The following is a 20158-nucleotide window of genomic DNA, read 5'->3' as shown; positions in this document are numbered from 1 at the left end:
CTGTATGCAAAGCACAGGAATGGCAATAAATAAAAACGGGTAATTCTTTTCAGCTCAGCTCTTACTCAGCTGTGCACATAGGAAAGGACTAAAGATTCTCACATCCTTTCCAGTATGCTCCAGATGGCGTCCAGAAGATCCTCATTGGGAATAAAGCAGATGAGGAGGAGAAGAGGCAAGTGGGCCGAGAGCAAGGCCTCCAGGTAAAAATCACCAATAGGGTGGGTCCAGTTACAGAAGCCGGATATTTACTGAGGTGATGTGTTAGCTCCTCAGCTGAGCTGCATCAGTCCAAGTAGCTCATGGCATTGAATGACATTCTGTACAAAAGAACTTCCCTCCTCATGGAAAATTAGCAAGTAAGGAATCTTTTTCCCACAGCCATCATGTGAAGAGTGTGTATTATGCGTGACTGTCTTTTATGGAGAAGAATTAAATCCTGTGTCACCACACATATGTATACACCCAAAGTTTATGTGGGTGAGAACTATGGAATAAAGGCAAGGGAAAGCAATTCAACATTATCAAAATACACAACTCTGTGGAAATGAGATCAGGAGCCTGCTACCTTTTCTTTTTCTTTTTTTTTAATAAAGAATTTTATTAAGTTTCGAGAGAAGGATAAAAGCTAAGAAAAAACAAAAACTACAAAAAAAGAAGTAAAAAGATGTGAAAACACAAGATAATTTTTTTTGCAAAATTACAGAAAGATGTGACTTCCGAGTTTTAACAGCAAGGATATACAAAAATTTCCATAATCAGTCTCTTACTCTGTATTAAACCAAAACCACACTATTTCTATAAGTCATTTCACTTTAGCACATTATAAAAATCACTAAGTACAGTTACTCCCCTCCTTATATTACAAGAAAGAAAAAAATTCATATAGACTCCCTAAAGAACTCCCCCACAAAAGAAAATACTTATGTAATTATACCCTTTCTACTACTATTCTATACATTTCTGTCTACTATAATAATCAAACTAAAAAGTACAGAAATTGTCTGCCATTATACTTAATAGTATAACAATTTTAATAATCTTAAATCTTAATAAACCCAAGAAACAAAAACAATTCAAAACAGTGGCCTTAAATCAAATCCTTAAAACCAAATAAACATTTTTATACCATAATAATCTTAATCCAAATTATTAAAAGCAAATAACATCAGTCAAACCCTTAAAGCAATCTAGATAAACATTCTTTAACCCTTATCCCACTTCAAAATAAAACAGCATTTACATATCCCAACAATGTGCAGAGCTTTTCTCTTGAAAAAAATCAAACAGCCCAACTGCCCCCTTCAAAAACTCCAGCTTCTCTTCAGAAAACCTCCCACACATAATGATCTCTTCTTTTTCATGACATTTCACCAGAAAGTCAATTTCAGTTATTGCTTGCAGATCTCTCTCTCCATTAAATTTCTCCAACTCCACTATCCGATCTTCATCTAGCATCTCAATAGAATTCCCAATCTCACTCTTAGAAGAAATATTTCTATCAGTGTTGAATTCCTCAATTTCATCCACCACATCCCCAACTTGATGGCACTTTTTAGACCTCATATTTTCTGAGATGTCCTGAATAGCTTGCATAAAAGCTTGGTCGAAGTCAGAAAAAATCTGTTTAAAATCCTCCATGTCTCATGCAGTAGATTATGGCACCCCCTAGGAGCTTAACCAGTGGAAGTCGAAGATAATGGGAAAGTTCCCAAATATATTTACACAAGCGAAAGTGAGATAGAGAGACAGTTCCCAAGGGAAAGTAGAAGCAGAAAGCTGAAGGTTCAAATCAGCCGATTCAATGTGTAGGAAAATGCTAATATCTTCAAATTTAGTACAAAAATAATAACAGGAAGACAATTGTTTACTCTCAATCCTCCTTTATATTTGGAAGGAAAACAAAGTCTAAAACTTAAAAAAGAATTTTTTAAAAAGTAATCCCCAAAATAACAATAAGCACCAAGAGAGCCAGCTTCTCCTTGCTGTAGAAAGCCTCTCTTAGGTTATGCATACTTTTTAAAAAACATAAATTTAGTGATTTAGAAATGGGGTGGCCGGTCTTAGTGTCCCTTTAAGGCTGCAGCGTGGCTTGGAAAATTATGACAGCCCCGCCTCCCAGCTAGCTCTTACCAGTCAAATGCAAAACACTGTTTGCGATCTTCTGGCTGCAAGCAGCCATCCAGAGGACAAATGGGATGATTCCAGGTGTTCTCCTTTATCTGGAGAACATTTCTGGGCTTCAGGAAAACCTGCCTGAACCCAAAATAAATGGCCATGTTGTCAGCTCCGCTCGCTAAGCCCATGGGCACAGCTGCTCAGTCCGCCATGGTCTGTACGGGAAGTCGAACCTGCTACCTTTTCTATATAGATCTCCTACAGATTTTATTTTGTGTCTGGATCACTGTTTTATTAAAGATGAGTTGAGGTCTGTATCTGGGACCTTAGTCCATCAGTTTTCCAACTCTACATAAATGATATACAAGCTATAGGACAATATATGGCTCTAACATTACTCTTGCCTTCTACAAGTAGCTTTCTTAGACATGGAGGTGAAATAGGGGTGGAAAGGTGGATTTGAAGAGGATAGTAGAACAATATACTAGCCATCACTGGGTTTATATGTCAACCATTACTACTTTGTCTTCCAGCTAGCTAAGGAGTATGGCATGGATTTTTATGAAACAAGTGCCTGTACCAACTTGAACATCAAAGAGGTAAGAATCTTGGGGATGGAATAACGCAGGTGAGTAGAGCTTCCAGGTCAGTTGTCATCTTTGCAGTTCAGTCTGATAGAAAGTTTTCCAGGTCATGAAATTTAATGGACACCCATACAACACTGTCTTCCACTTGTAACTGTCTTGTATCTCCTTCCTTCCTTCCTTCCTTCCTTCCTTCCTTCCTTCCTTCCTTCCTTCCTTCCTTCCTTCCTTCCTTCCTTCCTTCCTTCATCTGTTGAGGAGGAAAAGACAGAATACATGTATTTTGATTAATAGAGCTAGGAATTCAGTAGAAAATCCTTGGGCTCATCTACAATTCTGTACTCCAAGCAGCCACATGGGAGAAAAAATGAATTACATTATTTTGTTTGTTGTTTATTCGTTCAGTCGCTTCCGACTCTTTGTGACTTCATGGATCAGCCAACGCCAGAGCTCCTGTCATTTGTCGCTCCCCCAAGGTCGAATCCATCACCTCTAGAATAGCATCCATCCACCTTGCCCTTGGTCGGCCCCTCTTCCTTTTGCCCTCCACTATCCCTAGCATCAGCATCTTCTCCAGGGTGTCCTGTCTTCTCATTATGTGGCCAAAGTATTTCAGTTTTGCCTTTAATATCATTCCCTCAACTGAGCAGTCTGGCTTGATTTCCTGGAGTATGGACTGGTTTGATCTTCTTGCAGTCCAAGGCACTCTCAGAATTTTCCTCCAACACCACAGTTCCAAAGCATCGATCTTCCTTCTCTCAGCCTTCCTTATGGTCCAGCTCTCGCAGCCATATGTTACTACAGGGAACACCATTGCTTTAACTATGTGGACCTTTTATCAGTGTGATATCTCTGCTCTTAACTATTTTATCAAGATTTGTCATTGCTCTCCTCCCAAGAATTAAATGTCTTCTGATTTCCTGGCTGCAGTCAGCGTCTGCAGTAATCTTCACACCTAGAAATACAAAGTCTGTCACTGCCTCTACATTTTCTCCCTCTATTTGCCAGTTATCAATCAAGCTGGTTGCCATAATCTTGGTTTTTTTGAGGTTTAGCTGCAAGCCAGCTTTTGCACTTTCTTCTTTCACCTTCATCATAAGGCTCCTCAGTTCCTCTTCGCTTTCAGCCATCAGAGTGGTATCATCTGCATATCTGAGATTGTTAATGTTTGTTCCAGTGACCTTAACCCCAGCCTTGGATTCATCCAGCCCAGCACTAAATTACATTATACTGTTGCATTAAAATAATGTTTTATGAAAGTGAAGCTTATCCAATGTACTGAATATACAGTAAGTAATTAACAATTGTTTTGTACTACTGGAATGAGTTTCTGGTTCGATATAATGATATACCCAATTTTCACTGAAACTCACCTAAAGCAGCCTTTTGAATACAACATACCAAAATGCAGCCTCATGATCAGGAAGATTTTATCATGATGTTTATATCAGGTAGGACGTCTTTTTTTGTGCATCACTGTGCAAAGCTGTTTAATACAACTCCAGTTATATTACCTGCCCCCCACCCTGAGTCCTGGTGTGCTGCCTCATTGTGGCAGCACAATGTTCATGGGAGGAATGAGTAAGGAATGCTGGGAGTGTATGCCAAGAGTATATATTCCCAGCAGGGTCATCCAGGCCATGAAGATCATCCCAGCTGCCCAGCATGTAGGCACCTTTATTGGGCAAGGGCAATATTGGAAGATGTTGGAGACGGATTAACACTTTAGGGACAATGGCAAAGGCATTGCTTTGTATTGCATAGGACAAGGCAATGATAAATCATTCTTGTATTTTATTAAGAAAACCACATGGATAGACAATATAAAGTGACTGAAGAGATAGTACTGGATGATGGCCCCTCATATCAAATGACCCTCAGTGTACTACTGAGAAAGAAATGAGGGTCATTCCAAGTACTAATGTTATTTATAATGTGGCTAGATTTAAGCCTTTGGGACTTCTAGTTATTTATGTTGCCATACGGGAAAAGAAAATCTGAAGCTGCAAAGACATAATGACAGTAGGAGCATGGAATGTAAGAAGCATGAACATGGGAAATTTTGCTCAGCACAGTGAAAGATGAAATGAAACGACTACAAATTGACATCTTAGGCATCAGTGAATTGAGATGGATTGGGAGAGCACACTTTCAGTCAGAAGAACACACTGTTTACTACTCAGAACACAGAAAAGCTCTGAAAGAAGGAACTGCAAGGGTACAGCGAGAACAGCACTTGGCTACAATCCAATCAGTCACTGAATAATATCAATTAGATTTCATGGACAACCCTTTAATATGATGATCACACAAGTTTATACTCCAACCACTGTTGTAGAAGAACAGGAGGTTGATGAGTTTTATTATCAAGTTCAATTGCAGATCGACAGAACATGCAAGCAAGATGTGCTATTTGTGATTGGAGACTGAAATACTGAAGTTGGAAATATTAAGGAGGAAAATGTAGTTGGATTATATAGTTCAGAAAACCAAACTGAAGCACAAGAATGATTTATCAATTTCTGCTACTCCAATGATATTTTTCATGGCAAACAATGTCTTCAGACATCTAAAAAGACACCTGTGTACATGGACATCAGATGGAGTATATACAGATCAAATTGTTTGTATTAGTGCTGAAAAGAAATGGAGGAACTCAATTATATCATCAAAGGCATGGCCAGGTGCTGACTGTGGAACAGATCATAAACTGTTCATGTACAAGTTCCAAATTAAGCTAAAGAAGAAAACCAACTGGTTTCCACATTAAGATCTTGAGCATATACCCACCATTTTCAAGGAGAACATCAGGAATTGCTATGAAATTCTGAACCTCATTGACAGAGAACCAGAATGTGCAATGAACTTAAATAAGTTGTTAAAGATAAATGTGAAAAGAAAATGCCAAGGATGAAGAAACAGAAGAAAGCAAACTGGATGTCAGAACAAACCGTGGAAACTGCAAAGAAGAGAAACCAAAACCAAGAAAAATAAAAATGTCAGGAAGGAACTTAACAGAATTTCAGAGAGCTGTTAAAAAGTGACAAGTAGCAGTATCATAACATCTGTAAAGACATCAAAGATGGAAACAGACATGGAAAAACAAAATCTTCTAAGAGATCTCTGAACTCAGAGGGAGGTTCCAACTTCAAATTGGTATAATAAAGGATGCAAATGGACATAGTAACTGATTCAAAGAAGATCAAACAAAGATGGAAGGAGTGTACTGAAATACTGTACAGTAGAGATGTCAACATCCAAGATACCTTAGAAGATATTCCCTCCTTACAAGAACCTCTGGTACTAGAAGATGAGGTTAGATCAGCACTCAGATCATTACCAGGTCGGAAGGGTATAGGAACTGATGAAACATCCCACAGAAATACAGTATGTCAAACAACAGAAGAAGAATCAGTAAAGATTCTAACCAAGCTATGCCAGCAAATCTGGAGAATGTTACAGCGGTCAATAGATTGGAAGAGGTCAATTTGCATTCCAGTTCCAAAAACTGAGACTTAACAGACTGTGCAAACTATCATACAATATCCTTAATTTCACATGCTGGCAAAATAATGCTTAGGATCATCCAATGCAGATTAGATCCCTACATAGAAAAAGAGATGCAAAGGATCTGCAAGCTAAAGTAATAAAAGTCAAGAAGCACAGTGAAAAAAAGGACTAGCATTAAACATAAAGAAGACCAAACTAATGACAACAGTATAGCAAACCTTAGAATTGACAATGAAGATACTGAAGTGGTAGATAACTTTTGCCTTTCAGGATGAACCATCAATAGTAAAGGAACAATCAGTCAAGAAATTTGCCACAGACCAGCACTTGGCAGAGTAGCCATGAAGGCCTTTGAAAAGATACTGAGATGACATGATATGTCTATAGCTACAATAGTGCAAGCAGTGGTATTCTCTGTGACACACTATCAAAGTGAAAGTTAGACTATGAAGAAGTATGATAGAATATTAACACTTTTGAAATTTGGTATTGGAGAAAACTCCTGAGAATACTGTAGACAGCCAAAAAAACAAACAAATGGATCATTGAACAAATTAACCCAGAGTTCTCACTCCAGACATAAGTAACCAGGTTCAAACTATCCTACTTCAGACATGTTATGCAAAGACTCAGCTCTCTGGAGAAGGCTCTAATACTGAGAAAGGTAGAAGGAAAGAGATGAAGAGGACAACCAGCAGTAAGGTGGATGAACTCAGCTGTATGGTGATGGATGCACCACTGGAAGACCTGAAGGACCAGGTTAGGGACAGGTTACCATGGAGAAAATCTATCTATGTGGTTGCTAGGAGTTGACATCGAATTGATGGCACATAATCAGTCAATCAATGGTTAGAGTCACATATCCCACTAAGCCATAATATGCTTTGGGGGCAGGTGTAGTTTTAGTGTATGGTATGAACTTGGCCACTGTGGCTTGTAAACTGTGGTTTATAGGTTAGCATTTTATGTGAATCCAGCCAATAGTTGCTGATTCATTAAAGAATAAATAAGCAGGCCATGGCATAGCACAGCCTGTGAAACAGATCTGTATATGGGGCTGGTGGGAAATAGGGTAAAATAGATCTATAGATAAGGCATGACTAAGCTCTTTACTTCATGAGAAATACTGTGTAATCTTCTCACTAAATCAGCTGGAATCAAAAAGTGTTAATAACACAAGAAATTAAAAGAAGCTCTACTTAACCAGCTGATAATATAGTCCATATCTGTCACTGTACTATGTTTTTAAAAATAATGTGATGCTGACTTCCCCCAGAAAAAGCTTAGATAGAATCTCTGGCTCTGGACCTTGAAAGGACGATGTCAACAGATGATTTCTGATCATGCTACAGATTTCTTCTAAATCTAGATCCTATTGAAAGCAAAACCCTCACCTGTAGCAAATCAAACATTCCCAAGCAAGGAAACTACACAGTTTTCAAACATAACAGTATGAAAAAGGTATACAGTATGTCTGAGTTGTCTAAAATAGGTGCTCAAGTAGGTGACCTAGTGCTTGTACAGCTTAAGTAGCAAATTCATTTAATTCTAAAACTCCACAGGCACCCAGATCACAGGGATCATAATTATCTTGGTTGCTCCTCTTTTTCAGTCTTTCACTCGTCTGACAGAGCTGGTCCTGCAGGCTCACAAGAAGGAACTGGAAGGACTCCGCACTTATGCAGCTGATGAACTGAATCTGGTCGAGCTGGAAGAAGAAGCAAGCAAGCCGGAGGGCTCAGAGCATTCTCCCAAGGCCTGCTGGTGTTGAAAGCTTCCCAGTGTCCTTTTCCCCATGCCCCCAGCGCAGGTAGAAAAGCTGCCACTTAGAGAGGGCTGACTCACTGTCCTCTATCCGTCTTGTCTTTGGTTGCCAGTCTGCCCGCCATCTGCCCTGGTGGATCCTCTTTGCATTTCCTGGTGTTTTTCCTTGATTGGTGGTTTCTGTTGCCCCAAAGCTCCCTGGATCCAGATACCTTCAGATGGCTCACAATATGCAGAACATGACCCTGCTATCTTCATGGAAGAGCTGTGGTTAGCAATCATGGCTGTGGCTTGTCCAATAATTCATCTGACTCCAGATGCTCTGAAGCCTTGCCTGTTTCTGTGGATAGCCTGCCTGAGGCTAGGCCTGTTCCCTAAGAGTGGGAGAAGAAGTCTCTCTGTTCCATTCACTGTCCTCCAGGCCCGTCCTCTGTAGCAGGTCCATAGATGGCTTTTTAGTCTTTTCCCCCACATGCTTGGCCATCTCATTTCTGGATCTGTCCTGATGCTTGTTCAGCATTGTGCTCAGGCCTGGGGCTTTCCGGCTGCCTTAGCTGCAGCTTGCTTATTCATACTGGGTTCCCTGAAATTCATCTCAGCAGAAAACAAAACAAAGACCTCTTGTTCTGTTCAGTTGCAGCACTGGGAGTAAGAAGAATCTATCCCTAAAGAAAAGGGGCCATGTGGTTAAATTTGCACCTCTAGCTGTTATGAGAGAAGAAAGTTTGCCTCTTCCCAGACTAGATTTCCATTCTAGAATACTTTAGAGCCCTGTGTTATAGGGCAACCAGGAAAGAGCCTTTCCTGTGATTTGCTCCAAAACATTTAAGAAACTTTCCATCCTGTGTATTTTGGGAGGAGGAGGATCTCGGTCAATCAGGTACCCACCTAAGTTAATCTCTCTGGACCAGTGGAAGCAGAAATTCCACTCTCGGTGGCATGTGTCCAGACCTGGCTTTGGCAGCCTCCTTTAAATGATTTCCCCACTATCTGCTGGGGCTCTAATCAAGGAACAGATGCTGTAATCTGTGCATCAGACCATCATTTCTTGCCATCAAGGTCCAGCTTGTAAGAAGTTGTTCCAGACCCATTTATGTCTTCTCTCTAGAATTTTCTCTGCAAGCTCCTGAATTATAATCTAATACATCTCAGAGGGCAGGGAGGATTTTTGCCATGTGCTGCTAACATGCTCAGTTAAACAGACTAAAACCAACCCCTCTGCATGTTGCATCAGCATCCTCCTCTTGTCTTGGCATTGACTTGCTTGATGGGGGAAGCCTAATATTCAGTGGCATGCCTGGTACTCTATATGCCTGCCTGTTCCAGGATAGCAGCTCCTTGTGTGCCAAAACCACGGGGCTGCCAAGATACCTCTCATATATGTACTAGAAGTGGACCACAACTGCTAATCCATAAAGAGCAGTTGTTTACTGGAGGCTTTGGGGTGATACGGAATGATAGTTTGGGGACTGTTCTTTACTTGGCCTTTAGCGGACGGTTTTGCCAAAGCCCTTCAGTCCATTGCAAATGGCTATTGTGGCATTTGCTGCTAGTTAAACTGTCCCTTTCTAACAAAGGCTGGATGACAGATGGACCTATATTCCTTTGCTCTTCTCCTCCTCCTATATATTGGAACTGACTGTTTCACTCAGGCAAGGAAAGGGGGAGAGCAGTATCAAGTAGTGAAAGACAGGAACAATTAGAATACCATAGAGTGGAAATAATGTTGGTGACACGATGTAAGTCAATAACAAGGAACTTGTGGTCCTCTAGATGTTACTGAATGGGAGTTCCAAGCATCCCTGTTTGTGCCAGCTGAGGTTCCTGGGACAGTTCAGCACCTGGATGGTCATAAGTCCCCCTCTCCAATCTAAATGTTTTGCCCTGAAAGCAGAGGGCCTTGAAGCTCTGAAAAAGCTCTCTTTTACCAGTGTGTTATTTTCAAATAGCTAGTTTGACCTCTTTCCTTGGGTTGGATGGATTTGAACCGGTATCAAGCCATTACAATAAGTGAAAACACTGGCGTTCTACCCAACAGTGCCTGTTCCTGGCAGAGGGACTCTTGTGCTACAGATTACTGAGGGGGGCTACAAGACTGATCGTGGCTGGTTTCACAGGGGAGCCACTTCTTGCCAGAACTAGTTTGACACTAGAGAAATTGTAGAAACAGACATACACATAGCTATTAATTTATTGTAGCTTTATTAGGACCCAAAGTATGTTTTAAAGGTCAGAATACAGTGAGGAGGGTCTGAGAACCTAGAAGTCTGTCAAGGGAGAGGAAAAAGGAAAAGACTGAAGAAAATGGGTTATTTTTATTTGAATGTATCTTTTCAAAGCCAAAACATTATTGGGTCACTTCTTTGGAGCATTAGTTGCTCTTAGTTGCTTTTGTCTGAATAATGAGTTTGAAAAGTTAAATGAAGGCTGAAGGCCAGTTCATATGTACTCACTGCCCAAGGCCTGATGACTATCCTTCCCCTGCTCAATTCTTTCCTGCCTTAATGGTGAACAGGTTCATCTTTGGTGAGTACAATTAGCAGTTTTTAAAGACTGCTTCTAAACCTCCACTATGGGAGGGTTATGTGGGATGAGATATGTTACAGCACCCATTTACCACATGCTCAGGACAGTCAGAGATGGGAATAAAGCAAAGCAAAAACCCAGATAGTAGCTAGCTAGCTGGCTGCTGAAATATGTGAAGCAGTTCCTGGTTCTTTAAAACTTGCAATATGCTGCTTTCAAGAAAGCCTGCCTGAAATTATGAAGGAGAGGTACAGTATGTCACTGAAGGGATTGGGCAGCGCTTCAGATTGCCAAAGCTTTCAAGACCCAAGTCCTGCAAGCCCACATGGAAAGATCAAAGCATTGGTCCTTGGGGAGATCCATGGAATGTCTCCAGTAGCCATTCCTGCCTGTTGCAGTTTAGCATCATGTTGATCTACTTGCTCTGTTTAGGAACTGAGAACATAGCTGCTGATGCTGCTACCAATGCACAAAATTGACCCCACATTAAATTCTTTATGTTCAGAAAGTGAGACAAGAGAAGGAGCAGATGATGCTTTTGGCCCATTGATGGAGGTACATGAGTTCTCATTACCTAGACAAGCAGGAGTTCTTTCTAGCATTTCGCTACTTAAGAGTTGTTGGTGAATCTTCTAGTTTGCAACCCTGAGCAAAGTAAGTCATGTTTTTAGCATCTGGGCATGGGTAGGCAACCAGATGTCATTTGATGGGAGTACAAAGCCCATCAGCCCTAGCCAGCATGATTGCCAAACCCTGGTTTGGAAGATTGCATTCTGAGTTGCTGATGACTTGTTGACAGCAAATGTCTCCCACTCAGTATCAGTCTTTTTGGGGCAGATTAGAATGGTGCTCCCTTGAGATCACAAAAGTGGGTTTCAGGCCAATATCTGAGAAGGGAAATGAGTGGATCCTGACAATGTAATGCTATCCAGTATTCTGAAGCTCCTTCTGTCCTGCAAGTCATGGGCCACAGCAACTTCTCTGTCTGTAGCAGAAAGAGTTGCACATAATTTGTCACAGGATCCAGCCAAACGTACAACTTTCTGAATCCTCTGCTGTGTCTGTACTTTGTGAACTTTGCACTCTGACTGGGTTTCCTTGTATAACCTGTCATTGTAATTCATTACTTTAAACAACAAATTAACAAAACATTTACAAATAAATATTCTCAGAGTGGTTGGGGGCTCTTGTATTTCCTTATCAGCTAATTAATCCAGTATATGCTTATCAGAACTTCACTTAGGGCAGGGTGGTGTGATACTTCCTGCGTCAAGGGCTGTACTTCATCTTCAAGTTGTATGCTAAGTCTGTGTTCCCTAAAGTAGTGGGGAGGGCTGAACAAAACCTAATTCACTTACAGTTATATTTAATGAAAAGTAAAGTATGATTACTCTCATCATTTATCTAGTAATTTCCCATTTCTGTTGCATTAAAAGCTGCAACCTTCTGGAGGCCACTAGGAGTGGGATTCAGCCCTTGGAGTTCTGACTTGAAGCATAGTGAGATCAAGCTGCAAACTTTTCCCATCCTAGAAAAACTGCAAAGCACCAGTTTCGTTTAATTCATACTACAAGTGGGTTCCTTGACCTAAGAGATGGACCAAAACAGAAAACTCCGTTTGGAAGCAGGGAAGCCAGCCTCATGCATCAGTACAATCAAAACAGTACAACCAACATTGTTCAGGAGCCCACAAGAATTATAGCCTATTGTTCAAAAGTGTGACCACCTATGATTGAAAGTGTTCTGGATTAAGATGGCTGTTTCCAGCATGATTGTGTAAAAATAAATTGTAGAGAGAAATACAATAACCTCACCATTTAAACTAAGCCTGCTAGAAGTCTGAATGACTAAAATCAATGACATCCACCCTTGGATCATGTCTGTACCTCACATTCTGCACATATGACTATAGTGCAGTTGCAGTCTGTACAGTAAGAGATTTGTCACTCATCACCTTGGGTGACTTTGCCTTCTCTTAGTTGAGTTAAAGTGAGATCCAGATTGATTCATAGTAGCTGGGCACATGCCAAAAAAATTGGAGCTTCATCCTAGGAGAGGGGAAGGCTACTGTCTTAACTATTACATTATTCTAGCAGGAATGTTTAAATCTGGTTTATGGCTAATGGTTTGGCAAAGAGCAGGCCACTGTGGTTTGTTCAGAAAACCATTATTAAAGCAAACAGTAACTTAGCACAATATGTGAACTCAACTCAACTCAATGACAATTGTGGATGTAGCTACGTGGTGTTTGGACAAAATGGTCCTTTGTCTGTCCTCAGAATGCTGTCGCTTGGCACTGGTGGAACTCACATTAATACAGGCTTGCTCTCTTCCCTTTTTAGAAAATCATATCTGATTGCTGTGCTCTGGTTACATGTGTTACCTCTCCCTGCTTAAGCTCTCTGGGAACCTGATCCAACAGTTAATAATTCAGTGCACGCTGTTGTGTCAGGAGAAGCAGAAGGGCTTCCATTATCTGGCTAGAAAAGAGGATGTGTCATTTTTCTTTTCAACAATGTGTTGCAACTGTCAGTACAGGGCAAGTCTCAGTAGTCAGTTTGGGGAAGGTCGCCATCCATTTTCATTGATTCAAAATATATAAATATGAATTGTACCAGGAAAATATTTAGAAATTTTTCATAAGGAGGTAGCAACAGATGCAAGCAAATATTTTAATATTTTCACTAAAACGTAAGACCTTGTTATAGAGTACAAAATAAACAGACATCTGTCATAAATGGTTTATATGCTCAATAGCTGTATCTGTTTGGCTGGTAATTGTCAACACCTGTCAAAATATGACTACCAGTCAAGTGGCTGGATGGCCTTGCAGGAGACTGATTTGTTGTCCCTATCAAGAGCACGTTTTGTTATAAAAACTTAAGTTTTTTTCTCTTAAATAATTTCAGTCATATGGGACATGCAAGTTCTTTATTCCTATTGGTGGATGAACAGGGGTGGAGGAGGGCAAGGGATGTGATTAATTGTATCATCAACTGCAGGAAGGCCAACAAAAGTGTGACTTATGAAACACTTCATAGATATTTTTCAACAGTTTCCAATGGAATGGTTCACCAGAACAACCAGAGAAATTGCTCACAAATACATTCATAAAAAGAGATGTTCACACCAGGGAGTAGGCTTGCTCCAGAATCTACTCTCTCTTTGGTGACCACAAAATGTCCAGCATTCTGGATTTCTACCATCCCAGGTCTAATCAGTGCCCTCAGAAGCAATGCTCCCCACTCAACCACTGTTTCTTTTCTGTTCGTGATCTCAAGTATCTTCTGAGAATGTTGAACTTCAAGTTACCACCCCTTGAGCTAAAGGTACAACTAGGATAGAACTACTAGCTGTATATCCACACAGTAACATACACAACTTTAAAAAGTCAGCAAAAGTTTTTTCTTGCCTTCCACTTTTCTTCAGAGGGTGTCTGAAAAACCAAAGATGCCAGGCATGGCTTCATTCTCCACAAAGCCCCTAGACTCAAAGGAAAAAAAGTTGCTGCAACTCATGGACTCTGCTTATCTCTTAGAGTGAGTGTCTTTGTCTTAAGCAGCATGAATTATTGAGGACTGGCCAAAGTATCACAACGGCTTAGATTGCAGGCTTGCAATGGAACTTGCACCAGCCTGATCTGCTTGTTTTTGTCTCCAATCAGGAAAGAGCTAGATCAGTAACCAGGAGGGGCTCCACTTTCTGCACCTCACCCTAGGGAGAAAGGCCTCTTGGTGCAACCAAGCACATGAGTACACAGAAGGGCATTTGAAGCAGTCAGCTGTATCTGCAAGCAGCTCACACTGTTCCCCTTTTGATGCATTTGGTCTACACAGTCATGACTCCCATAGCCAAATCCTTCTATGATCTCAGTGCCACTGACCTCCAAGGGGATAAAGTGGACTTCAACAATTTCAGGGGAAGAGTGGTTTTGATAGAGAATGTGGCTTCCCTCTGAGCCACCACAGTGAGGGACTACACCCAGATGAATCAGCTGCAGAGCAAATACCCTCGACGGCTGGTTGTACTGGGTTTTCCTTGCAATCAGTTTGGCTATCAGGTAAGTACCTTAATTCAATTTCGGTTCATAATTTTTTGTGGCAATAGGTAGTTCTTTCTTCTGCAACTGCAAAACTGGTTTCTCTTCCATTATGAATTCGTTGTTCCTCCTTGAGTCCTTACATTCTTAGAAACCAGGTTTTTTATCCTATACCCGCTAACTTGGGAGCTGGGAAGGGTGAGGCACATATAGGAGGATCAGATAGCCCATGCATTCTATAATTTATCATTTCTCCTTGCTGAGATGTTACTCATCTGAAAGAGTCAAAGTGGTGGACAGAGAATGATGTTTAATACATCGTTCAGCCCTGCAAGATTCTTAAAAGAGAGCAACAAGATGCTCCAAAAACGTATTTAAATGTAAAGTTCATAAATCTAGCAGATTATGTGCTGCCTCTGCTATTTAGGAAAAAGCATCTTCTTTTACACAATGTGGTGTTTTATTAACATACATTATTTTTCCTTGTTTCTGAAAGGAGAGTCTTTGTTAAGACCAAAGAAAGTGCTATTTAACATATGTTTTATTTAAGGCCAAAATTCTAGTTTTGGTTAACCCTATTCCTCCAAACATCACCCTTGAACCAAATGATCTCAGGCACCCTTCTCTAATCTTGGGTCCATGAAATGTGGTTGATTTCAATTCCCATGCTGGGTTGAACTTACGGGAGTCTGGCACTGAGGGACTTGGAAAAAGCTGCTATAAGGGAAAAGATAGGGAATTAATTCAGAGTCATCAGTTTAAAACCTTGGATAAATATGGCCAATTCAAATAATGAGAAGATAAAGAATTACTAGATATTTGATCATTGATGGGATAAGAGAGAAAAGGAAATCTAACTACTTTATATCAATAACAAACTTTTCTGCTCTTGCAACTGTTCTTGTTTCCATCATATCCATATACCAATTTGTATGCTGTGTTTTGTCCCTTAAACTTCTCACCTCTCTCTCTCTCATTTGGATCTCACCAACTCCACCCAACCACAACTTTCTTGGCCTTCCCATTTCTCTCAACCCATTCACTTTTCTGTCTTGTATTTGATTTGCAATTCAGTCTTTATTTATTTTCTTTATATGACCAAACCATGTTGATACTTCTTTCATATTGGTCATTCACTTTTGAATTCAATCCTCAATTTATCACTCTATCTGTTATGCTTTAAAAAAAACACTTCTTAAACATCCTACTTCATTTATATTTCTTCTGACATAACTAACTCTCATTCCATATAATAAAGTAGGCAAAAGCATGCTCTTCTTTCAGCATTAATCACAATAGACCACATGTTACCTGATACCTTTCTAGCAGCATTTGCAGACCTTAAAAGTTTCTCCATTTTCCCGGCTTCAGTATATGGTCTATCAAGGTACACAGATACACCTACTGCCTGTAGTTTTTCAGCATGCATATAGTTTACAACTGTTCGCTCTATTTTCTCTGTCAAACATAACTATCTTGTCTTTGATGCATTAATTTTTCTTGTGTTAATCTATCTAATATTTGTGCAAATCATTCAAGTTCTAAGCCAGCAATGCAGAATTGTCTGCATCCAAAAGTACACATACAGGTAGTTCTCACTTAACAACCACTTGTTCAACTACTCTTCAAAGTTACAAGAGTGCTGAATGAATGGTAGTTATGGCTGGTCCTCAAAGATACAGCTGTTGCAGCGCCCCTGTGGTCACATGATCAAAATTCAGGTGCTCGGCAGCCCACCCACAATTACGACTGCAGGGGCACTTCAACTCTTCCCACCCACCTATCTCCCCCCATCTCTGGCCTTTTGGCTGCACTGCATTCCACTGCTGCTTACCCTGCCACCACCACCCCGCCCCCAGCTGACCTTCTTCCTCCCACTGCTGATGAGGTGCACCTGGCCAAAAGGGCAGAGATGGTGGGAGGAGATGGGGGGGAGTTGAAACAGAGGCAAGCATGGCAGGGCAGCAGAAGCATGAGGCCCTCGCCTAACAACAGTGCAGTCCTCCCCTAAGGACCACAACTGGGACTACGTCATGTGGCTGCCATCGCTAAATGGTGCAGCCACATGATGTTTTGCCTAGCAACCACTTTGCTTAGTGATAGAAATTCCAGTCCCAGTTAAGGTTGTTAAGTGAGGACTACCTGTATGTTATATTTCATAATGTCACAAGCATTCCTTATGCATTTGTTACAGTGTCACAAGGTCAATTGTCCATAAATACATTAAACAAGCAAGGGGTATCATATATCCTTGTCTTACACTCTGTTCAGTGTTGAACCATTCACTAATCATACAATTTATTCTCACACATGCTTTACTTTCATCATATGCTGCTTTTGTTGCATTCAACAATATGTATTCAACTGCATATTTTTGCAAAACACTGCATAGTTCAAGCCTATTCACTTTATCATATACTTTCTCTAAATGATCAAAGACGTATACATTACTCAGTGATTTCTCTAAGAGCAAAAATCAGATTTGCATGCACTTCCTCTGGTGTAAAGGCATGTTCAGCAGTCTCTTGCTCAACTCACATAACCTCAGAACAGTTGGCAGCCCAATATAGTAGGTATTTACTAGAAACTTAACAAACTGAAAAGTTTAAAAGATACGTAATTGATAACAACTTAATCAAAGCTTCATATCATAAATTGAGTACCCTGTGGACACATCTGCCCACCAGACACAATCTAGAACAGTGTTTCTCAATCTTGGCAACTCCTTCCTGGTTACAGTAAAAGCCACTGGCCAAAGAATCTGTGGCCTATAGTACAAATTCACTCTCCCCACATTTCCAGTTGTGAGCATTCATGAGTAGCACAATATTCCCAATGTGCCGAATGAAAATATTTATTTTAAAATCCCACTTTCTCACTTTAGTTCCTTTATGGCATTGTATCTTACTTTCCACTGAGAGCTCAAGGCAGCATACTTGGGGAGGTAGGTGAATGGAGATACCATCTCTCATTTTATTCCCACAACTGCCCAGGAAGTAGGTTGAGAATTAGCGACTGCTCTATTCACCAGGGGAGATCCATGTCTGAGTGGGGCCTTGAATCTGGGTCTTTAACTAGATTACCCTGTAGTACATCTTTTGTGTACTTATCAATTCCTCTACTTTGAGTAATTGAGATTACTCATCCCCGTGCCTAATTTTAAGGAGTTTCTCCTGGAATGTTGTGCATCTCATCTTTCCTGGCTCCTGTGGGAAAGAATCTGGGCACACTTCATGCTTTTTGGGCAGTCTTCCCTGACCTGATGTCTCCAAGTGTATTACACCTCAGTTGTTGTACTCCTTTCCCAGAGCTGAAGTTCAATGTCTCTGAAGCACCCCAGGGTGAAACTTGTATCTGAGGACAGAATCAGTACAAGGTACACCTAACTCTACACTGAGGCCATTGAGACAAGCAAGGGAGAGGCCAAATTTGCCTCCTATGCAGGAAGTTTTAGTTCTCATCTCATTCTACTTCCTCCCAAACAGGAGAACTGCACAAATGAAGAGATCCTCCATAGCTTGAAATATGTGAGGCCTGGGTCTGGGTTTGAACCCAACTTTACTCTTTGCCAGAAGTGTGAGGTGAATGGCAAGAATACCCACTCTGTCTTTGCCTACCTGAAGGACAAACTCCCTTACCCAGATGACAATCCTTCCTGCTTCATGATGGAGCCAAAGTTCATCCTATGGAGCCCAGTGCATCGCTACGACATTTCCTGGAACTTTGAGAAGTTCCTAGTAGGACCTGAAGGAGAACCTTTCAAGCGCTACAGCCCCAAGTTCCTCACCAGCAGCATTGAGCCTGATATCCAGCGCCTCCTGAAGCTTGCCAAATAAGAAAAAAGCAGAATCCCCAACATTATATAAGTATCCTTCACATAGGTCAGAAAAATGACTAGGAATTCCCAGCACCGTAATCAGAAATGTCTTCTTTCTGTCTTCTGGTGTTACCACTCAAAGAAACAGTCATGCTCAATTGTTTTTTTCCCCTCTCTCCCTTTCTCTCTCTCTTTTTCTGAATGTATGAGGTACTTTATCCTAGCAGAGGCAACATCAGACTTCTACTGAGTGACAGTCTCCTCTAAAAGCTTCAAGGAGGAGGCTTGAAAAGTGTAAAAGTGCTGATTCCTTGGCTCTCTCCTTTGCTGAGTACTGTTTGTTTCCCAAGTCAAATAAATGAGTTGAAGAACTTCTTTCTCCTCTGATTATTTTTAAACCAAGCTGCCATTAATATCATCCACTCTGAAAAACTTGTTTTTGAAAAAAAATCACATCTCCACTTCCCATGTTTACCTTCAGATGTTCCAGCTTCTCCTTGGTTCCTCAGATTACAATGGCATTTCTTAAAAGCAGTTCACATAATGCCAGGACTCACGGACAGCCATTTAATATTCTCATCCTTCCACAACATAAGGGCTGCAGGGGGTAATGGTTTTTGTTACAGACTGAGGAGGAGGAGGGTTTAACCTTCTGATGGAGCCCCTCTTCCAAAGGTTTTCTGTTTTCTTTGTTTTTCTGTTTTAATCTTATAATAGGCTGCTACTGGTCGGGCTCAACTGGCTTAGTCAACTAGATTGTTCTTAGCCTGTTGCCAAGGTCCTCTCCAGCCCAACTCCAGGAAGTACAGAAACAGAAGTGCTCTGGATTTACAGTACTGTAAATGTTCTGCCCAAAGCCTAGAAATACAAAACGTTAAGCAAATCCTGAATATGCAAGAACAGTCTTTCTAATCAAGCAAGTTCTAATAAGAAATTCTATTTTAAAACAACATATCCAAGTCTTTTATTTATTTTACAGATTCGTATACCACCAACTCTCTGGACTCCAAGCAACTTACATTAAAAAAAAACAATAAAAATAACACAATAATGAAAAGCTTAAACTGGAAAATGGGAAGAATAGGATAGACAAGTGATAGCAACAACCACAGAATTGCTATTAAAATCTGTAGAGTAAATCTAGCAAAGCCTTGTTACATACATATTACATACTTAAATGAGATCTTTGATTGCAGAATATCTGCAGAGTTAATTTCAAAGAGGTTGGTTTGAAAGTCAGTGTCTCCTGATTAAAAGTCACTACAAGGAGCTGTTCTCTTTCTCTCCTTTCTCAAGTGTTAGAAGTTTTACTGAAAGTAAAGGAAAAACTAGCCTCTTTAGGAGACTGTTGTTTGACCCAATCAAGCAATATACTCACTATCTCTGATATCATAGATCTAGCCAGCATATCAAAAAATTGCCTACTAGTTTCCCCCCACCTTTCTCAATAACCCTACAGTTGAATGATAAGGACACAAACTAGTTTTTATCAGTATCTTCAGGTGAACCTATTTTAGGAAATGGGAAAGGCACACTCTGTGAGATGGTTCAGATACATAGGGTCTCCAGTGTATTCTCTCTTAGTACCTGCCAAGCAATTTCTTCATCTTTTATATTCTTGACTTTTCACCAAAAGCCATGTTAACCTATGGTAAAAAAAAAAAAGGGGGGGGAAAGCATCATTTGTAGCTAATTTAATGGCCTAGTACTATACAGTATAAGTCTACTCAGAAGTCCCACCAAATTCAATAGAACTTACTCCTAGGTAACTTTGGGAAAGAGCCTCGTGTGGCGCAGAGG

The 20158-nt window shown here is 40.5% G+C and overlaps 2 protein-coding genes across 3 annotated transcripts in view; both read left to right on the top strand.

Annotated features, from left to right (window-relative positions):
• RAB15 (RAB15, member RAS oncogene family) overlaps window positions 1-14268 on the top strand; it is a 53062-nt gene extending 38794 nt beyond the window's left edge. The window contains exons 5-8 of one of the 2 annotated variants that reach the window (XM_063288973.1): window positions 114-203; window positions 2652-2717; window positions 7825-7932; window positions 14167-14268. In XM_063288973.1, the coding sequence (XP_063145043.1) occupies window positions 114-203; window positions 2652-2717; window positions 7825-7932; window positions 14167-14220 (318 nt within the window). In that variant the 3' untranslated portion in view covers window positions 14221-14268. Of the gene's footprint in view, window positions 1-113; window positions 204-2651; window positions 2718-7824; window positions 11680-14166 lie in introns of those variants that run through there. The other variant, XM_063288974.1, reaches the window with a different exon arrangement.
• Window positions 14269-14319: 51 nt separating this feature from the next.
• On the top strand, window positions 14320-18802 carry GPX2 (glutathione peroxidase 2). The gene is made up of 2 exons (XM_063288975.1): window positions 14320-14562; window positions 18027-18802. Exons 1-2 carry the CDS (start codon window positions 14320-14322, stop codon window positions 18375-18377), a joined length of 594 nt encoding a protein of 197 aa, XP_063145045.1. The 3' UTR covers window positions 18378-18802.
• Window positions 18803-20158: the final 1356 nt, after the last annotated feature.

The sequence above is a fragment of the Candoia aspera genome, chromosome 1 (genome assembly GCF_035149785.1).
Source record: "Candoia aspera isolate rCanAsp1 chromosome 1, rCanAsp1.hap2, whole genome shotgun sequence".
Classification (NCBI taxonomy): Eukaryota; Metazoa; Chordata; class Lepidosauria; order Squamata; family Boidae; genus Candoia; species Candoia aspera.
The sequence above is the reverse complement of the archived record's forward strand: the minus strand, read 5'-3'. Positions and strand labels throughout refer to the sequence as shown.